Raw genomic sequence first — 21,877 nt, forward strand, 5'->3', positions numbered from 1 at the left:
AAGTCATGGGACTTTTCTCTCTCATAGACTCATTAGTTCATCCCTAAATCCAATCTAATTTAAAATAGAGTCAGTCAGGCTAAACAATCTCTGTATCCCAACACCCTGCAATGGAAGTAGCCATTTTACAAAAGGTACCAGACATTGTCAGTAGAAGAGCAACTTACTTTATCAATGTTTGTGTTGTCCAGTGCAGCATCTATCTCATCCAAAATAAAAAAAGGAGCTGGACGAAAGCTGTAGAAGACAAGAAAGTATTTTGCATTGAGATACCAAAATGTTAATCAACATTCTAATTATTTACTCCATAAATAAAGTTGATAGTGTTTTGCAGTATTATATTTATTATAATTTATTTAATTGGTATCACTTAACATTTAATATTCAATAGACAAGAAATTAGTTAGCAGTTAATATTTGTAATTAACATGAAATTCTGCATTGAATATATGAAGTCACTACAGATAAAGAATAAAGACTTCAGCAATGCTTGAACACTCCATCAGCAGAATTTTTAACCTGTGTATAAGCTGTCTCTTTCTGTCACCTATTTGGCCAGATACTTGGAGAATACCCTAACACTTTTCCCCCCCTGGACAGTCCCAGAACAGTTCTCTTACCTGTGTACAGCAAACACAAGAGCCAGGGCTGCCACAGTTTTCTCCCCTCCTGACAAACTGTCCATGGGCATGAAGCGCTTGCCCGGAGCCACGCAGTGAAAGCCAATCCCTTCCAGATAGGGCTCCTCAGGATTTTCTGGACTAAGGAAGGCCTTGAAACAAACACATTTAATTGTTAATAGTGGTATTTATCCAATTATTTAGATGGGTATTTTTTAGGTTTAAATACTGCCTGAGCTAGTGAGGAAACCAGTGAATTTGCTTCCCATCTAGGGAAGCTGTTCATCCATTCTGAGAGCAGCAGTTTCCAGTTCCCAGAGAAAATGGTTTTGTAAACAAACCAGGATCCAAGAGGCTCAGTAACAAAACCAGCATGGAAATAGTGCCACTTGTTTGTTCTTTCCAGATTTTCAACTACTGAATAAACTTGATTTTATCACCTTTTATGTAATTGCTTTGATTTTTTAAATTACTAAAATATTAGACTTCAAAGGCAGATTTTTTTTTTGCCTGGAAGACAATATATTTGCAAAATTTCCCTTTTTTGGTGAAAGGTTAGCTTTTCAGAACCTAGTTTTGAGCTGGACAAAGACTGCTTGTACTAAAGTCTTTTTCTGTACTTTGTATCTTGGTTCCCAGGGACAAAATTCAAAAGCATTATTTTAAAGGAACCACCATTTTTCCTAACCACTTAAAGGTATGATGGGTAAGATCTTTGCTAGATGGTTTATTTTTCTCATTAATAGGAGAGACAATAAAATAATACCGACTCTTCCCCTCTGCACAAGTGGAGACAGGCAAGAGAAATTTCCTTACTTAACTCTCATTTCAAATGTCTCCTCTCAGATCACAGACATCATGGAAGAAAACCAAACCAACACACAACATGCTGAAGAAAATCTTAAGACAGACAAGAGTTCAATCCCTTAAACATTCCACAGTCTATGGAATTTGACATAACAAAGCATTTGGGAGTTCCCTCTTGACTTTTGGTATTAACACAGGAACAGTAACAATGATAATTGTGAGACAGTTTTTCTACATGTTTCTTAAAAGTTGCAAATATATTATGTCTGTTTATGTTTTCTAAATATTTAAAGTGGGGTAGAAAGTGCTTTAAGACCTTGTACAAAAGACTAGCACTGATTTATGATTTTCAGTTGTCTGTACTAATGATTACTTTTAGTGTAACTTAATGTGTAAACCAATGTTATTTTAACTGAAGTACTCAATTACATTTCACACTTGCATTCTGATAATTTACAAGTCTCCTAAAAGCAAAGAGTTAAACTAAGCCAAGCTGAATTTTTGCTCACAGATTACCTCTCTCTGTCTGTCAAGCATCCTTAGGCTTATTGCCTATTCCTTCTCTGACCCTAAACTTCTGTAGTCTTTATTTCTGTGATTTTCTTCTTAAGGTCTGAGACTGTCTTTGGAAACCACAAGTGCTACTTTATTCTAGGTAACAAAGCAGCCAGTATGGCCTTTAAGGCACAGCCCCTGTGCACAACTCACCTGAGCACTGCTGTTCCTGCAGAGCCTCTTGTAGATCCTGTCAATGGCTATGGAGGCATGCTCAAAGCACCTGCTAAACAGATCATATCTCCTTTTTTTCACCTCTTCAAATTCCAGCTTGCATATTCTGGCCTCCTTTCTGCTGTTCTCAAAAGCTATGGAAAAAAAATAAAATCACAGGAATTACTCCTTAAGAAGCCTTTGAGCAAATACATAGAACAAATATATACTGGGTACCTTGAACAGCATCAAAGAAAATACTTATTGCAGAAAAAGGAACATATCAGTATAGTGTGTGTTTCCTTCCAAATTTCAAATGGAAGACCCACAAACCAGCAAGGTTGTGATGTATTCAATCTGCTCTGTACCACATTTGTCTGGAGCAAGGAACAATATTCTTCTCCTAATTCCTTCTGGGAACCAGGTAGCCCTAAGCAGCACCTGGTACAACTCCAGAACCCCTTAAGTTTCTTACATTGTTAATATCTTCAAAACTTTCTGGAGATACTAATCATTTTGCAGAAATGCTCATGTATGAGTTTTGGACAACATACACAGTTCCTTCAGTTATGTAAGAAAAATTTCAACAACTTTAACATTAAAGTCAGTACTTCTCAGAAAGCTGGTAAAAAACACTTTGTGATGTCATGTGGGGAACAAATATCTTCCCAATCATTCAAACTTTATTTCAAGAAACTACTCAACACTCAAGTGTATGTTAATTAATTGTTGAACATGTAATTTAAAAGATAACTGAGGATAAACACTTGAGCACAAAAAATACCTTAATATCTGAAATGGGCAAAGCCAGCAGGACCAACCCCAAGAAGAGAAATTTCAATTAGGGTGGAATCACAAAAGTGACTGACATGAAAGACTCAGTGTTACCGTCTATAGATTCTTGGAACTTGTCCCGAGCTATCAGTAACTTCTCTCCTGCTCTCAGGTTTGGAGCAGCTGTCTTCATTAATGTGACCTCTTTATCTTTGATTTCTTGCTGCATTTGCTTCACTTGATCCTCTATATCTTTATCAGATTCTAGTTCCTAAAGGAAAAAACAAACAAACAAAAAAAAAACCAAAACAACAGAGCAATCTAATTTGCTTTAAGGCCAAGACATTTCAATACACACAGCAAGCACTCAGCTGAAACAATTACCCCACTCATTAATAGCTTTAACTTGAAACACAACTGAAAATGCCACCCAGGTCTTATTTCTTGCAATGAGTCTACCAGGCCCTCACTCTTCTTCCCCAAGACCTTTAAAAACAAGAAGCCAATTATTTTCTCTCAATTCCCTTTTTAAAATACAACACGGGAAGAGGATTTGTGCTTCACTCCTTGATTTTTAAAGGGGTTCTCAGTGAATTCTTTGAAATAAGTTCTACTGATGACAGATTCATCCTCTGTTCTGTGCTTAGCCTCTGACATTTAACTATTTTCCTCAAGATTAAAAAGGAAAAAAAAATTAGAAAACCGACTGAGAAAATGTGGTTGTTAGACAGGGAAGGATGGGAAGCCTTGGTCTCTTCAAATACCACAAACAGAAAGTGAACAACCCCCCACAGCCACCCTTGGGTTCTGGAGTTTTGAGCCTCAACATACCAAGTTGAAACTTCAAGGCAGAAGGTAAAAGAAGGAAGAAAAAAAAAATCAAGGTTATAGTAAGTTTCTCAGTTCCATTTTTGTGGTTCAGGTAAGCTGTAAGTTAAAGCCAGTTATATGGGAAACTGACCTATCTAGAAATCCCACATGTCAATCCATGCTACATCATGAGTACAAAACTGGAGCACACATACACGTGCACTTCAGCTTAGCAGTGGTTTTACCAAGTGTCACTTAAAGACTAAGGTGAAGAACAAAATAAACAACAAATAAAATACCTTTCACAAAAATAAAAATCAGACATTCCATCTCTAATAATTTCAAACAAAAGAGTACCTTTAGGTCAACTTCTAGGGTGCTGTAGTCTATCTGAATTCCCTCTTCCCTTTCATAGATCCCTAATAGAGCCTGGGTTCCTTCTATTTCAGCTCCTGGCTGTAAGATGAAGGACATTCCAGTTCAGAAATACAACAGTTAACTTTGAAACTGTAAAACCAATTCATTAAAAGATTTTAAAATTAAGATACAGTGGTAACATGGTACAAGGTATATGTAATCCATGGCTCTTCCCCTGGCCCAAACGGAATGAACAGTTATGATCTCATGAGCCTAATTAACACACACACCTGTTAAATGAAGATGAAAACATCTGCTCAACTCAGCTTGAAGCTATGCTAAAAGCAGCAGCAATCTGTTTATTATATATTTACAACACTGTACATACTGTAAATGTCCTGATTGGAAAGATGCACACTCATTGATACCTCAACCCTTCCAAGGGAAGGCTGTGTAAGCTGAGGCATTTCTTCCACTCAAACTCAAAAGAATCAAGAAGGTTCAGTTCTGTATGGCACAAGCAGAGAATCTTGTACTGCCTGTCACCTGAACTTCAGCCACGTTCCCTCAAATGAAACAGGTCCTATCTCTCATTATTAGACTCCTTTCCCACCAAGACTTTCTCACAACCAAATCTTGCTGGTCTTCTCTGTGAGGTTAATTAAGAATCCACATTGTTATCCCTCCTTGGTTTTCTCTCTTCCTTATTCAGAAACAGTGAGAGCTGAGTTCCCACATCCTTGGATCATTGGCCTTTCTTGCTCCTTCCCTTCACAGACTGCCCACCCCACCTCACTGCCTGCATTTTATCTGCTGCCCAGCTCACACCTATCTTCTAGCAAAAATACTTTTCTAAGCAATGGGTTCAACAAGACTCCTTCCAAATTCACATACTTGTTTTAGGTTCTTCAAAACCCACAGCTCATTTATTTTTTAACAGTGCAGAAAGTTTATTTCTCCTCACAAGAGGTATGTTGGAAAAAGAGGGAAGATGGAGACGAGTAATAAGGAGCAGTCATGGTACAGAAGGAATGTTTCTATTTTAGCCTATCCCTGATTTCTGTGAATATCTACATCTACTGAACACAAAAGGATGATTTTATATACAGCATTTACATTATGGATGATAGACCAAATATGATCTCAACCCTTGCACATGCCATATTTATTTACATTTCTGAACTGATCCCTGTGTATCCTCTTACTTATCTTCATACCAATTTTCTTGTACAACAAGATTTTATATATTTCACAAGAGCATGTTTCAAGCACAAGCAAAAATACTTGCCAACAGTATTTCTGTCTACAAAAATAAAAATAAATCCTTCTTTTGAATGAAAGAGACCTGATCACATGAATAGCGTGTATTGGTTGGAACATTACTATGTAAGAGAAACAGTCCTGTAAGGAAAGAAAAATTAAATTCATGAGTAAGTGCTGCTCCATGATATCTATATTCTGTAAACAATTTAAGTACCTCTACTTCACTGATGTCGTCCAGTGATCCAGACAGTAACTTGATTTTCAAGTCCTGCACCTTGCACTCAAGCAGCAGATTATGTCTCCTTAATCTCATCTCTTCCAGGGAGGTTTCTAGAGCTGTAGCTTCCCTCTGCAACTTTGTGGCTTCTCTACATGCACAAAAGGCACAAAACAACTCAAGAGTGGAAACATGGCTGCTAATAACATCCACAGAAAAAACACAGCATAGAAAAATACAGCATAGAAAACAGATTCCAAGCACCAAGAGGACTGTTTCCTCTTCAATAACCCCCATCAAACATACAGGAAAATGATACTTCTGCCATCCCCTCCATTCTCCTGAATTACTCCAGAGGGAGCCTCAGTCTCAGTGCATTAAAAGCACATTCAAATACCCATCATCCTAATTACAGACTACTTCTGTTCTGTTCAGCTCTAGTGAACATGCATGGAGATTTGATCCTTTAACAGGTAACCAAGAATCTTTTATCATTACTCTCCCTGAAACAGCTTGATTCTTTACAACCAATTCCTGTGGTAGCATCAAGTTACCATCAGCAGAAACACAATTAAAATTATACAAAACATAAATGACAAGGCATACAGTCATGAGTTAATAGAAAAATCCACAAGTTTACATAACCATACTGTGCCAATGTGATGGGGTTTTTAAACACAGCAATGACTCCTGATTAAGGGACATCAGCAATAAGCAAGCACAACAGAACTGAAGTATAAGCTGTCCACAAAGGAGGTGATTTAATATAACAGTAGGAGAAAAAAATGACCTAAAGTTAGTATTAGTTTAAGGTATCCAACATATGAAAAGTCTGGAAAAATAACAATAAGATTGGAAAATAAGTGTTCCCATTAATCAGACCCACTGTACAACTCAAACTGAACCGTGAAACTATGAGGGAACTTCACATGCTGCCAGTCAAACTGTACAGCTACTTCATATTCACCACAAGAGATGAGAGATCTGTGGTCAGAGATCACAGTGAGACCTAAGATTAGGTAGATAATAAAATAATTCTGTATGGTTTACGGGATGGCCCTCTTGAAATACTCTCCTTCACACAGTGAATTAGAAACACTGTTCAACTAAGGCACACTGTAGATGCAAATCACTATGTCTCTAATGAATCTTTCACAAGAAAACAAAACAAGATAAATCCAAACGTGTGATCAGTATGTCCCTTCTATATATTTTCCCTTTAATCATCTTCCCAGGAGTAGAAGTAGGAGTTACCTATTAAGAGTTAACATCGTCTTTCTGAACTCTTCGACTTCATTTTGGCTTTTTGCAAGCTCAGCTTTATGAGCACTTATTCTATCCTTAAGGTGTTGCTGCTCCTCCAAAAGTTCATTCACTTTTTTCAGAAGCTTTTCCTCATCCTGCATTGAAATATTTAGATTTTTAACTTCCCACCAAGAATCTCGATCTGGAACCTCTACTATACAGAAAGAAGGAGTTAAACCTGTTACATTCAAATGTGTTACAGAGAAGATCTGAAAGGCACTGGGGAGGGGGGGTTCCCCCACTTTGTGGCAGTTTTATACATTTCACATTTTGTTTTTTGTTCAAAGCACCCATCTTCTCCTTCCCTTTTCTGTGAACAAGCACAAGCTTGCTTCTTTAACAAGCACCATCACACAGTACAGGATAAAGAACACTGTGAAGGAGGAACCCACACATTACTTCAACTAAAAATCTAAATTGGTTTCATAGCATTATTTCAAATGTATTAGTGGCTGTAAGGTAGCTTAGAGATGTAAAGCACCAGAGTTGCTTGCTCTTACTCATAAAATCTCTGCTGAATCTGAGCCACATCCTGCAGGTTTTATCTATAGTTGCATGTTGCCCTTTCATATCAACAGAACACATTAACTGAACAAAATATAAAATAATACTGTACAGACAGTAATCCAAAACTTAATATTAAAAATAAGCTTACTAAAAATTAAATAGGCATTCAAATATGGCAGTTTATTCCAAGATTAAAACGCAATATGCATCTGCATTTTTCTAAGCAATAAAAAGTCAACCCTGAATTAACTCCTTGAAAAATTAATTCATGGCATTAACTACGTTTATTCAAAATTGAAACTGAGAGGAAAGAATGTACTGAATTAGAGAGACAGAGAAATTGTTGTTATTATTACCTTCTGTAGCTTGATAATCTCAGCTTCATCTTTATGAATTGTCTCCCTCAACTTGCTGACTGAGTTTGTTAATTTTTGTAGATGATCACGATTATACTCCAGTTGAATGTTCAGTCGTGTCCTCTGATTTTCAAACTCCAGCCTAGTCAAGGTACAGGATTTAAAACCCTTTCTTACAAAGCAGGCTATTAACTATGATTGGACTCTATTTAGATACCATTACTGTATCTCCTATGTGAACACAAAAATCTGCATTACATTAATTCTACTACACCACATCCTGTGAATATATGGGAAATCACAAAGACATAGTGACACTTGAACTTCAACCATCAGTTCTTTTTAACATTCTCCTTCTAAGATACAAATCTGTGGTGCAGTGACACATGTCTGTGAGAGAAACTAGCTGAGGTTGCCTTGAAAAACTCAAGAACCTGTTTTCCTTATGAGAGTATGTTCCTATGCCAAACACCTGCATCTTACACCCAGTTTTCCTTAAGATTTATTCACACATGAGTGACCCTTCATGCTATTCTCTATCTGGGATAGTGCCATTTTTCAATGTGGGTATCAGAAAACTATTTTTTATTTTTTTACAATACTGCTACCAAAATAGTAAATGTTACCTTTCAAGTTTGTTGCAAGCTGTCACTGACTGTGTCTAACAAACCCAAACCACAGCAGTGATCTAACTGATCCTTGTCTAACTAATCTACAGCAGTGGCCTAACTAACAGTGACAAGGAGAACCTTCTACATTCTCCTATGACTTTGTGTTGTTTCCTGTGAGGGACTTTCTCCAGTACCAGTGTGCCCAATCTAATAGCAGCCACTGGTTTACATTTTAGAGACAGATACCACCTTCTCTTATCAATCTCCTCTTGTTGTCTCACATGTTCTTGTTCATACACACGAATATTTTCTATACCGATTTCTTCACAGAATTCCCGGAAAACAACATCTTCAACCTTTGAAAACAGAGAAATGGAACAAAAAATGATTATATTATTTGGCAACTCAGAAATGTAAAATATTCAATCACTTCATGCTACAGACTAGATTTTTAAGGTACTTCAAGAAAACAGCTAACAGCTACTGAGAAGTAATTTGTACTTGAGATTTTCAAATAACACTTTCAGTCCAAATGCCAGACATAAGGCATATGTGCCTGTGATCTACTAACTCCAATCTAAGCTCTTCTAGACAGCACCTGGTCATTCTGAAGACAGAAGTCATCACAGTGTAACCAGCTTCCCTGGTTTTGCCTATTATTCTCAGACAGCTGAAGAACAGAAAGCTAGACAGGACACTAATTCAGATATACTAGATTTCTTGGAGTTGTAGTTCAGTTCTTTATTTGAATCCTTTCAAGAGATCCATAAATATTAACTACTATGCTCTGTTTATAGAAAAGTCATAGCAAAAACTCTGCCATGGAATAGCTCATTTCCTAATTATACAGCGTATACTAACAAAAGCATCAGTCAAAATCAAATCTAATTTTTTTTTTACAATTTAAGCAGGTGATTACTAGGTACAGTGTATATGGCTGGACTGAAGGAAGAAATAGCAATAGTCCATTCCTATAAACTCCTATTTAAAAGGAAACCCAATGGACTGGACAAAATTTTAAGAGAACTCTACAGGTCAAAGCCTGGTATTGTTTATATTGTTTTAGTATTGTTTAGGATTTTTTAGCCAGGTATCAAATACTACATCAAACCAAGTTATACTCTCCAAGTTACACTACTCTTTGGAAACTGATGATTGGTTCCAAACGATAGCCTCTTATGTTTTTGCTTTTTCAGAACAAGCAAAAGAGAAGTTCCTGTATCTGGAATTCTTCCACAGTTAACCATCAATGACTTCCTCAGTGTTTGCAGACGACAGACATCTGCACTCCCTCATGCCTGCACCCCCAGCAAGATAGAGAACAGGCAGCAATTTTGGCTTGTTCTTACATGTAGAATTCCAGTCATGGATTAATCCCAGACTGACTGATGAGAATGGGTCAGAAGCCAGGAACTAAATTACAGATGTACAATACAGCCTGAGTTACTGCAGACAGTGCTGAGGAATGCCTCCTTCTCCAACAATAGACATTTACACCAGCATCGAAGTCCTGGGCTCTGTATTTCCCAGATAAAACTGCAGTACCATTTTTCCACAGCTTATATCAGATTTCTTTGTTTGACAAGAGTAGGGACAAAGGCAGCTTCAAAACACAGGTAGAGATGAGGTGCCTATTTCCCCAAGAGGTCAATAACTGCCTACTGGAGCAGAACCCAGCAGGAAACCCCTCTTGGCATCACACTAGGCTTTACTAACATTCCCTTCCCTGAATGCCTTTAGTCTCCTCACGACAATCCTGCTCTGCAATCTGTCCACTGCCTGTATGAACTGTATGGGACCACTGGAAGATTGGGAAATTACAGGGAAACCAAGGGATGAGATGGCCAAAGTGTCTACATCAGTAAAACATAAGCTTCTGTAGCCTAATAGCATGAGCTCTCAAAGTTCTGACAGAAGGCATTACCTTGTTAATTTTTTTCTGAAACTCTTCTATTTTTTCTTTTCTCTGCACTATTCCTTCATTCAGCATATCATACTGAGCCTCAATATTTACCAGTTCACTTTCTAGTTTTGATTTTTCCTAGATAGAAAGGAAAAAGATGGTAATTTTTCTCAATAGGAAGATCGACTTTCTAGAAATTAAGGGACAGCTCTGTTCCGGGTTAACAGTTTTTTTCTGATTAAAAACACTAAATATTTTCTTCTCAAATGCCACTTAGTCACTATTACTGCCAATCTGCACATAACAATTACAGCTTTCACAAGTGGAAAAGCAAACTAAGTACCACATAAAGTACACTTTGACTTACAGACTTCTGAAGGTTACTAGATGATAAACCAAGCTTACCAGAAACCCAAGTTTTTAAACCACAATAGAAAAAGCCTCATATAAAGTACTCTGCAATCTTTGGGTTTTTTTTATTCTATCAATTCCTCAGTTGTAACTGCTGTATGTAAAACTTTAACTGAATTTAAAAAACTATGTAAGGAATTGCAGTTCCTTACATAGGAAGGAACTGCAAATCTATGATCAGTAATTGCAGTTAAAACAATACAATTATTAAACTATGAAAATTATAAAGACTTAATATTATACCATGAAGAGATTAGCAAGATGCTTCTTTTTAATAAGGTCTAATTCACTCTGTGAATATTTAAGTCGTGTCTGAGTTCCTCGGCACTGAGCACGCAACTGCTTCAAGTCAGCCTCCTTGCGTCTGATCCTCATCAAGCCCTGGGAAAGTGTTATGGTGGGAGAAAAAGCTTTTTAAACAAAAGATGAACTGTGAAAATTGTTTTTCAGATGTTAAAGCTAGCCCCACTGACCAAGGCCTCATTCAAGGTAAAGGCTGATAGCACAGGTCATATGCAATATTAATATTGTAATGGATTTACTTCTCCCCAAAAAGTATCTGCTTGCAGATTAAATTACAACTCCATCCCTCTTAAAATAAGCCAACTAAAGGTATGACAAATCATTTTACACTGGCAGGTTTTGGTTCATGCCAGCATTCCCATGTTTACACAACCATACTGTCATTTTCATTACAAGGCTTCAGGTATTCTTAACATTTTCCTGGAGGGAGCTTGGACCAACAGTGTTGTCCTGTATTTCTGCCTGTGAGCTGAGAACCACAGCTAAGAACTGAGATGCAGAGTTCATTGTTAACTAGAAGAAGATGAACAGCTATTATGTCCTGCCTGCATCTTCTAGAAGCTTTGCAAATTAAACTTCTAGAAAATCACCTTCCCAGAGCTGAACTAAGTTAGACACAGCATGACTTCTGCAGTTAATTGCTTTTAAGAGACCTACCTTTAACTCAGTAATCAAGCTATCTCTTCTTTCTTTCATTTTATTCATTTCTTTCTCATCCCAACACCTAGCTTTAAATCTTAAATCACTTGATCCTCCAGAAATCACTCCAGATTTCAAAAATAAAGTTCCATCAAGAGACACTGTCTGGAAGAAAATAAGTTATATCCAAATAAATCTGAAAAAAACCCCAACCAAAATATCCCATGCACTAGTGCTCGAGATACGGCAGTAAAACAAGTAACAACCACATTTTAGTTGGACTCAATTTTTTCTTTTCTCTTCCAAACTTGCTAACATGAGGCATTTGAAGCAAAGAGAAAATCTGTTCCTTCTTAGGAGTAATCACATTTTGGTATTATTACAGCTGATCAGAAAATAAACTGAAATTGTATCATTTCCTTGCATATAGCCCCTTGTGAATACACTTGCACTTAGAAGGTGTAGAACAGACACCTTTAAACTTGGTAGAACAGACCAAGCAACATGGTAACAGAGTAAAGGCAAACAGCTTGTTTGTAAAGTGAAAGTGTATGTTTTTGTAAAGAACATGGGTGTTTGTGACTTTATTTCAAGTAAAAATGACTTCCCACTCACCTTCAACTTAAAACTCCCTTAATCAAAATTTTAGAAGGTTTATTAAGTGAATAAAATACAGCTGCAGCAATAGAGACAGGAATAAGAAGAAAGAACTGCAGGAAGTGACAGACATGCTTGCAGTCCTTAATATAATCCATATCAACAATCAAGATATTCTGGCAGATATTTTAAAGAATTTTGAAAGTATTTCTTCAAAGAAAATCTTGCAAGATAAAGTCTGTTTTTTTAATCAGACAGTTTTAGAAGCATCACAATCCATCCCCTCCTACTCCTCATAACAAGGACTATACCAACACCTGTATTTGGACACTAACTATCCTTTCATTTGCCTCCTCCTTTTCCCAGAAAACCCCTTCAACTTACTATCAGAGGAAAAAATAGCAAAGAGAAGTAACTAGGGATTTGTTTCTGTGGGATTAGACAGCAGAGTACCAACGCTTTGTTTATCTGCAATACTCCAGCATGTTTACAGAAGAATTATTTAATGGAATCAAACACGTAACTGCAATGAAAAATGTATGTAAAAAACTTTGGCTTCTTACTTTCAGTCTCACTGGTCCATCAAATGCAATGTGTTTTGCTTCCTTAACTGTTTCACAGATCAAGGCATTCCCACTCACAAATTGAATCACTTTTTTCAGTGGAGCAAATTGGGTTTGTACAACATCCACCATCATTTTAGCTTCTTTTATCTCCCTTAGCTTCTCATTAATTGGTTTAACCTGTAAAGCAAACAAGCAGGGTTTAGAATCCATGTTGTTAAAGCAAAACATGTCCAAATCTGAGTAGTCTGGGGACAGGACATGCAGACCAACACAACAGGGAGCTCAATCACTGCAAGTCTAAAAACAGATCTGAGGTTTATGTTCTCTGTACACCACTGTCCTTCAATCTCCATAACCTATTGCATTACTATTTATGATAGCATTAAGACCTGTGCATCAAATCAAAGGACACCAATGCATGGAGAATAAAAAAGAGAGTTCAAGATGAGCCAGTATCAAGACTTACAAGTGTATTAGCTTGCTGATGACAGGAGAAAGAAAAACATACTTACATCAAGGTAATCCAAAGCAAGAAAAGTTTCAGGTTCAGCTCGTTCGTGTTTTAGGAACCGAATGCAATCTCTTGCTATTTTTTCAGTGGCAACAACAATAGCAGTCATGTATTTGCTGAATACCTTGGTAACAGCAAGCTGGTATTTTTTATGAATAGGATGACACAGGTCAAGCAATCTTCCAAACTGAAGATTAAAATACAGAGAAATATTAGTTAATATTAACACTATACACTCAAGCAAGAACAAAAGTTAAGACGATATTCCAGACTGTCCAATTTACTCAAGCTGCTTAGTCTACTGCAGAACCCTAACCCTAGTCTTAACTCTAAAATAAAGCACTTATTTTTAGTCTTAACTCTAAAATAAAGCACTTAAATGAGGCCATTCCATTACCACAGAATCTGGATAGAGCCTTTTCAGACTTTCCAGGATCTCTGCTCTCATCTGCTCACGCCTCCCTTCATGGTAATCAATTTTGGCATTCTGCAGTTCACCGACTATTTTGTTCAAGTCTTCGTTCACTTCAGCCATTCGTATTGTTGCATTCTCAATTTCCTTAGCCAGCACTTCCTCCTGCTGCTTTTTTTCTGTTAGTGATCCACTTTGAACAGCAGCAAAAATAAAAAGCAATTCACAATTTCATTTATACACACCTTCAGTACAAATTAAGGTCATTCTGCAGTCATCTAATTTCACAAGCAGTAAATATCAGGCAGAAGACAAGACCCAGGAGGCAAGAACTGAGCTGTGCTAATACACAACATAAATTTTAATGTTTTCTAGGGCAGCACAACTACAAAATTCTCCTTTTTTTTTGCTGTTTTGTTGCTCAGAATTTGTCCCATAATAGCCCCATACCCACAGTAACATAACTTGTGAAAAATTAGAATTATAGAACCAATTCAAACAAAATATGGATTAGTCATCATACTTCCTACTTTATTTTCACAGAAATATTAAGTAAAATTAGTAGGAATTAGTAAGAATTCCAGTTCTTATTAAAATTTCAAAGAAAATAATTAGAAGGAAGTAGAAACCTGCTATGTTTTGAAAATGATTAATACCCAGTAAATCCAGTTAGCTTTTAATTTTTTACACATACATGCATATTTTAGCATATTCTTCCAACTTCTCTATGCGTTTTTCATGCTCTTCTACCTGTTCCACAGTCTGTTTAATGGTTTCCTATGCAGTCACAAATAGCATGTGTTAAAAACAAATCAGAGCAAAATGACACTTTTAAGATATACAGGTCTACATTAAGAACAAGTACTGAGATAGATATTTTCTTCTTTATTGCTATTTCATGGTGAAGTAAGAGCATCTCTTGTGCAACAGTAGGTGCCAAGCTACACCTGAACAAATGACATAAAGAAATTATTTTACCAAGCCATTATGAGATTTTCCATGTTCAGCTACAATTTAGGGAAAACCTCTTCAGCACAGCGAATCACGACACCAACAAATAAAAAAAACTTTAAACAAAGCATCAGGAAATTATAGGTCTTGAAACAGAAGAGGTGCTATTCTTGGCCTTACATCAGTAGCTCTTTCCAAAGAAGTTGACACAGCTTCCAACTGACACAAAATATTGCAGTAAAAAAACCCCACTAATGGTAAAACAAGAATTTTCAATTACTCAAATTTATTAAAAACAAATTAACTGAAGCAAGTAGAGAGGAAAAAAAAATACTGCTACCTACACAGTTTATTAAGCCTTAATTTAACCCCTGGACTCCCTGTGACCTTTTAAATAGTTCTAGGGATGGAGAGTTAACCTCTTACTGCACTTCAATGTTTGCATAGACATATTTCATGCACTCTTAAGTAACCCTTATTCTTTTCTCAACAACACAATGGGACTTGCTCAGTTTAAGAAGCACAGGCAATGGAATTTATTTCACTTCTACATAATAACTACATTTTTCTGGTAACTAGTAATTAAAAAAGAAATTGTATTTTATGAAGTAAAAATGGATGTACAAATATTATCTTAGCTATTATTCATATCCTCATAAAAATGGAGCAAAATACAGACTTTTCCAAAGAAGTAAGCTTATATATTCAAAATGAGGTGTTTGGAGCTCTATCACTACAACGCATTCTTACACACAACTGACCTTAAAACCATCTCAGCAAAGAGGCTGCTGTGATGAAAATACACCTCTGCAGGGTTTGAGTGTCATACACACATACAAGAGCAGTGTGACACCTCAGAAAGACTACACTTACACAACCAGATGCTGACAGTTAAGCCAATGTTGTGAGTACTTGCAAAGTATCAGAGCCAAAGCTTTCAAACCCCAATCCTCAGTGTGGGCTCATGCACACAATTTCTGAACAAATTTAGAGGCCATTCTGCTAAACCTGCTGCAACATGGAAACTGAGTTAACACTTCCAATGTACCTCTTCTGCTGAGGATCTGATTACACCAAAACATTGAACATGTTTATATACAGTTATACCAGAGGGAACAGCAGAGAGATATTTTTCTCCTAAAAAGTTTGATACAGATACCTCAATTTCATTTTTCTTCCTGCGATTAAGTTTCAGCCTTTCTTGATCTCCTTTATCCTCCCAGCGAAGTTTTTCTAGCTGCTGGGCTAGTGTAGCTACTTTCTTTCTTGCTATTTCCTTTAGCTCTTTGTACCGCTCTAACTGGACAAAAAGAAATAAAACAAAAAAATTCACTCCTTAGAAAGTGAGAAAACTCATGCTGTTACAGCCTTAATAACTTTACCTACCTAAATTTTATGAAAACTATCCAGAAGACTCTTCTAGCTCCTGATTGCATTATAACAACCTGAAATTTTTTACATTAAGTTTCAATCCAAAGCTTACACCTAACAGTTCTCAACTACAGTGTTTTTTTATCCTTTTTTATTACTCTTATTGTTCAGGGAAGCTTATAGTATTTCCCATTTAATCTGAAGATTAACACATCTGTTTTTGCATAGCCCAAAATTAGTGCAGTATTTTCAGCGTTCTCACGTTATTAAAAAATTTCACATAGTAAGTGAAATACAAATATTTTAAACAAATTTGCTAAGTGATGACTAACTGACCAAATGCCTCTAAAGTGCAGTACAGGAAGATTCACAAACTAAGGTAGCAATTCATCAGGCTCTCCATTAATTGATCAGAAATTATTTTGAAGAGGAAACAGTGGGAAAAAAGCTATCATGTAGTTTTACAAACATTTGTGGCCATATGGCTACAAAGACAGCTTCTTTCCAAGTGAATTTACTATCAAGGGATGTAGCCCTTTCCTCCTCAAAGGAGAAGATGGTATGCATATTACCAGGCCTTCATTGGTTTTCCCTAATTGGTACCTCAGATGAACAGACAGTTCTCAAAATTCACTCACCCTGAGACCCTGACAAACACTTCCTGTCCTACCCTCCACAGTGTACCATGTGTCTAAATAAAACTTAGAATTTTGGTTTTGTTTAAGTTCAAGGGCAAAAAGATTACTAAAAATCACAGGTCACTGGTGAAGTAATAGTTTCCATGTAATCAAGAGTATATTTGGACTTCTCTAGTAAACAGCACTTTTGGGCCTCCTGGTTTACCTGACTTTCTCCCAGCTCAATATCTTCTGCTCTCTGCATTCTCTCTTCTTCAGTTTTCTCCTCAAATGCTCTCCATGCCTTCTCAATATCACTCAATTCCATCTCTAGTTCTTTTATGTTCTGCTTTTCCTTATCACAGGCTCTCTCCTTGTCCCTTAGAGATTTTTTAGACATTTCTACTTTCTTGATTTGATAGGATGTGTTTTCCTTTGCCTTTATATAGAGGGGTCTCTGCTGAATCAGCGATGCCTCCAGAGTCCTAAAAAACAAAACCAGAAACAAGCCCAAAACAACCAACCCCAACAAGACACAGCCGAAACTGCAAAGCCACAGGAAAAGGGGAGAGAGGGAAGATAGAAAAGACACTCCCTCCCCCCTGCTGACCACATATGCAAACAATGTTTTAAACTGTAAGGGTAGGGCTTACATAGATGTATGCCCACAGAGGATTTTTTTTTTTAATATCCAGTGAAAACAGTAATTTAAGAAGTGATATATAACCTCCTAAAATTTAATAGCAAACAAGTGTTTATATAATGAAAAATATAACTAGGCATGGTATAGGAGGTAAAAATAATTTCTGGATTTTACTTCAGTGAATTGCTAGGAACTGCACAGCACTGGACTATCAACCACATTTTCACCAGGAAATGTACACCTGCCAAGCAACTCCCAGTGCAGACAATGCTTTATTCAACTATCACAGAATCTGATTGGAAAACCTACTTCATTTCTTTTTCCATATGCTGTTGGTCCCTGTTTAGTATCCCAAACGTTTTTTTCTTGACTTTAAATGAATCTTCTGCTGTAGAAAGAGCCTGTTTCTTGATATGAGCCTCCATATTCTTTTCATCCAAACTGTGTTTCAGAAAGCTAATTTGTTTTTCATTGTGATAAAGCTGAAAAAGCTGCAGCTGTATCCTTTCTTCATCCAGTTCCTTGATTAACATCTGGTAATGCTCTGCCTACCAACATTAAAATTTAATTTATAGTTTACAAAAACTGTTTTCCATCATTAGCAGTCTAATTTCAAGGCCAAAGTGATGCAAGATGGTGTACAAGTAGCTCTAATTCCAGTAATGGTCACTAATTATAAAAGTCAAATATTGAAGTCAATACTTTAATTAATTATACTGGCAAGCCTATACTTTCTTTTATTTAGATTACATGTATCCCTCTACCTTATCAAATGATACTAAATTATTATATAGTATGCCAAATTGAAAAAAACTACTAGACTAAAACCAAAAAACGTTTTTGGGTTTGTTTTGTTGGTTTGCTGTGCTTTTACAAACACTATTGAGGTTCATAAGAGATGCAAAATCTGGCAACTTAACACGAAAAAACTGATTAACTTTAAGCTACCTCCTCTTTTTCTATCTTTGCTTGTTTGCGTTCTGCTGCCACACTTTTTTTCTTGTTATAATTAAACTGTGCATCCTGTTCTGCTTGCTGCATTTTCTTCTTCTTTTGTTCATAGTCTTCAGCATATTCCCATGAATTACTAATTTGTTCAAAAAGCTGAGTTCTCTCCTTTGGCTTCTTCATTGCAATTGACTCTACTGTTCCCTACACCAAAATTGAAAATAAATAAATTATGCAGCACCACAGATCATTCTGATGCCTTATGAATTTAGGAGCACATAGTACTGATTGACTTTTGTATTTATTTATGGTCAACACTGATGGTGGAAATGCATCTACATTCAAACCCAAGGAAAAATTTCATGCCAAAATAAGGATCACCTTGCCAGCCACTCAGATTTCCATAGATGTTTCTGTAAAAGGGAAAAATCTATTCTTCCTCAGGAATTTTTGTCAACATGATTTTGTGCAATGTATTATTCATCAAAAAGCTTAAGGCCTATGTCATTAAATTCTTGGAAACTAATAACTGAATAGAATTTCCAACCCCACCATTTTTAAAAAAATCCTTTACATTTTCATGTGTCTTTACAAACAGTAGTATTTTAAGATGAAATGACTTTTTCTTAGCACTACTGCAATTAAATACACTAAGCATTTATACAGACCCATACTTTCATATATATTATGAATAACAGAAGCACTCAATTTCTTTCAGATCAGCTTTCTTACTAGCGTATGCATTCATATACAAATTCCACTAAATGTATTTTGTAGTCTTGTACTTGGTAAGGTCAATAAAAAGTATGCTGCTTGTAGTGGCTAAGGGTGCTCTCATTTCCAGAGAATACTTAACTGTGTATTCTATGAAATAACCCAAGAACCTTTTGTTTTCTTTTGAAAGTACCCTGAATGCTCACCTGAAAAATAAGGCAATTCCTGGCCTTGACAAGAATGCCTACTTTTTCAAGCTCTGATATGTACACAGATCGGCTGACAGACTTGTCATTGAAAAGAAACTCAGAACAAGTACCTAAAGGAGGAAAGGAAAAAAGATTTCCGCTGAAAATGGCTACAACAAAAAAAACCCCACTGGAAAAGAGTTAAACTGGTAGAATAATTTAACTGAGTGATTTTCTCAAAGACGACAATAGATTTCAATTACTTCTTTATTCCTTTCAGTAATTTATTTTTTCTGTTTAAAAAAAATCTAGTTTCCAATTTCAGCTCTTTCTAAAGGAATGGACACCTGCAGCAAGGTGTCAGACCCCATTTCTTAGAGCCTACATCACCTACAGACCCCAAGGAAATATCTAGAGATAGATACTGAGCAAAGAACCTATAGTAACTTGTTAACTTTTTAACTAATTAACTCAAACATATATTTTTTTCATTAATATCACAACTAAAATGCTATCTGAAGGACTATACTAATCTGCCCAACTATGAGCTAATATTAGGCATCTGAAATTCTAACTTGGGTATTTTTGGTCTTCATTTCTTTATATATCAGACAATAGACTGCAGCAGAATCTACCACCTACCACGGATAACTCTTGAAAATGTTTTTTCTTCCCCATCTTCCTCACAATACACAATCTTCACACTGGCTGTAGAAGAAACAGGTTTTCCAACATGTGCTCCATGAATAAGTTCTCGAACACTTTTAACTCGCAAGTTTGCTGTTTTTTCACACATCACAAAGCTAACAGCATCCATTATGTTAGATTTTCCTTAAAAATTAAAAAAAAAAAGTAAGAATTTTTTTTACATAAATTGAAGCATTTTATTAAGAATTAAAGAATATGGAGAATTGCCAATTTTTTAAAAAATTCTATTTCTAGTTATGTATTTTTTATTCTTTTAGGAAGAAATTCTTCTCTCTGAGGGTGGTGGGATAGTGGCACAGGTTGCTCAAAGAAGCTGTGGATGCCCCACTCCTGGAAGTGTTCAAGGCCAAGCTGGATAGGGCTTGGAACAACCTGGTCTAGTGGAAGGTATGATGGAGGGTTAGAACCAGATGAGATATGGGGTCCATTCCCACTGAAACCATTCTATGATGTTGGGATTTTATTGAAGAAAAGCTGTTGCACATAATAAACACATTTTTAAGATATAAGACACTGGGAGCAGAAAACAAGCCTATCTAGCATTATAATAACCTGAATTTTTTACACTAAGTTTCAATCCAAAGCTTACACCGAACAATTCTCACCTACAGTCTTTTTTTATCCTTTTTTATTACTCTTTTATTCAGGGAAGCTTATAGTACTTCCCATTCAATCTGAAGATTAACACGTCTGTTTTTGCCCAAAATTAGTGCAGTATTTTCAGCATTCTCATGTTATTAAACATTTTTATAAATAAAATAATTTAAAATATAAATATTTTAAACAAATTTCCTAAGTGACGACTAAATGACCAAATGCCTCTAAAGTGCAGCGCAAGAAGATTCACAAACTGAGGTAGCAACCCTGCAGGTTCTCCATTAATTGATCAGAAATTATTTTAAAGAGGAGGCAGTGGGAAAAAAGCTATCACATAGTAGAAACATTTGTGGCTATATGGCTACAAAGACAGCTTCTTTCCAAGTGAATTTACTATCAAGGGATAGTATAAAGGGGTAGATATCAAGCCCTTTCCTTCTCAAAGGAGCTACCCCAGTTACAGACCCAGACAAGATGGTATGCATACTACCAGTTTTATTCTAATTATATTGCTATTTTAATAACCATTTTATTACTATTAAACTTTTAAAATTTTAAAAACAAGTGACTGGCGTTTTTCACAAATAAGTTCCAGCACCCTGGGATCACGACACGGCGCTGCTGCCCCTTCAGAGCCTCGCCGGTCCGAGCCCCGCTCCACGGCAGCCGCCATTTTGCAGAGCCGCCCTCCCCTTCCCGGAGGAAGCGCAGCAGAACCCACAGACTCCCGTCAAGAAGCCGGCTTTCACTGGTACAGCCGGCAGTATTAAAATAAAACCATCTTTATGTGATCTTTGTAAGCTGAGATGGCCAAGACAAGGTGTGCTGTTTGTAAACTAGGCTTTCTGCTTAAGCTGGAAAGCACCAGGTCAACACGATAATAAAATTCCATGAACCCCCTTTCTCCCCTCCAGCCTGCCCCTGCCTTTCCATGCTGGGAAAACCTACACTTTCAGCTAAGGATTACAGAGCAGGTGCTTCCTAGGCTTTATTTATTCTGCCACACCTTCAGGCGCACTTAAGGTGATTTTCAGCAGACTGAGCCCTGAGCGTTGACAGCCCATGGAGCAGCTCCCCGTACGCACACACCCACCCACAATACCTGATCCATTGGGCCCGATGATGCAGTTGAACCTCATGAAAGGTCCAATAACCTGCTGCCCCCTCCACGACTTGAAGTCCTCCACCACCAGCAGCTTCAGGTAACCCATCCCCGCGGGGAGCTGGGGTCAGGAGCTGCCGAGCTCCACACCTCAACCCCCTCAAACACTCGACGAGGATACACCACCAATTCACCGACAATAAACGACCCCTACCCCACAACCCTCTTCGACGATTTTATCGCCTCAAAGGCACGGGCGAGCCCGCTCCGCCCTCACAGCCTGCGCGCCTCGTGCTGCGGCTCCGCCCCGCGGTGCCGCTCGGGACTCGCCCTCCCGTTCCCATCGCGACCGCCTTGTGTC

General features: G+C 37.0%; 1 protein-coding gene across 1 annotated transcript in view; it reads right to left on the reverse strand.

The window, feature by feature from the left end:
• SMC1B (structural maintenance of chromosomes 1B) overlaps window positions 1-21,726 on the reverse strand; it is a 24,324-nt gene extending 2,598 nt beyond the window's left edge. The window contains exons 1-23 of the mRNA XM_005421035.1: window positions 21,517-21,726; window positions 19,752-19,940; window positions 19,128-19,240; window positions 18,208-18,411; window positions 17,569-17,807; window positions 16,843-17,101; window positions 15,788-15,928; window positions 14,372-14,454; window positions 13,663-13,870; window positions 13,267-13,452; window positions 12,752-12,931; window positions 11,610-11,756; window positions 10,893-11,030; window positions 10,260-10,376; window positions 8,585-8,691; window positions 7,725-7,866; window positions 6,811-6,956; window positions 5,554-5,707; window positions 4,077-4,175; window positions 3,024-3,180; window positions 2,136-2,290; window positions 621-772; window positions 168-237 (exon numbers count right to left, since the gene is read on the reverse strand). Of these exons, the coding sequence (XP_005421092.1) occupies window positions 168-237; window positions 621-772; window positions 2,136-2,290; window positions 3,024-3,180; window positions 4,077-4,175; window positions 5,554-5,707; window positions 6,811-6,956; window positions 7,725-7,866; window positions 8,585-8,691; window positions 10,260-10,376; window positions 10,893-11,030; window positions 11,610-11,756; window positions 12,752-12,931; window positions 13,267-13,452; window positions 13,663-13,870; window positions 14,372-14,454; window positions 15,788-15,928; window positions 16,843-17,101; window positions 17,569-17,807; window positions 18,208-18,411; window positions 19,128-19,240; window positions 19,752-19,940; window positions 21,517-21,625 (3,495 nt within the window). The 5' untranslated portion in view covers window positions 21,626-21,726. The remainder of the gene's footprint in view (window positions 1-167; window positions 238-620; window positions 773-2,135; window positions 2,291-3,023; window positions 3,181-4,076; window positions 4,176-5,553; window positions 5,708-6,810; window positions 6,957-7,724; window positions 7,867-8,584; window positions 8,692-10,259; window positions 10,377-10,892; window positions 11,031-11,609; window positions 11,757-12,751; window positions 12,932-13,266; window positions 13,453-13,662; window positions 13,871-14,371; window positions 14,455-15,787; window positions 15,929-16,842; window positions 17,102-17,568; window positions 17,808-18,207; window positions 18,412-19,127; window positions 19,241-19,751; window positions 19,941-21,516) is intronic.
• Between the last annotated feature and the right edge of the window lie 151 nt (window positions 21,727-21,877).

This window comes from Geospiza fortis, unplaced genomic scaffold, assembly GCF_000277835.1.
Source record: "Geospiza fortis unplaced genomic scaffold, GeoFor_1.0 scaffold10, whole genome shotgun sequence".
In the NCBI taxonomy this organism is placed as follows: domain Eukaryota; kingdom Metazoa; phylum Chordata; class Aves; order Passeriformes; family Thraupidae; genus Geospiza; species Geospiza fortis.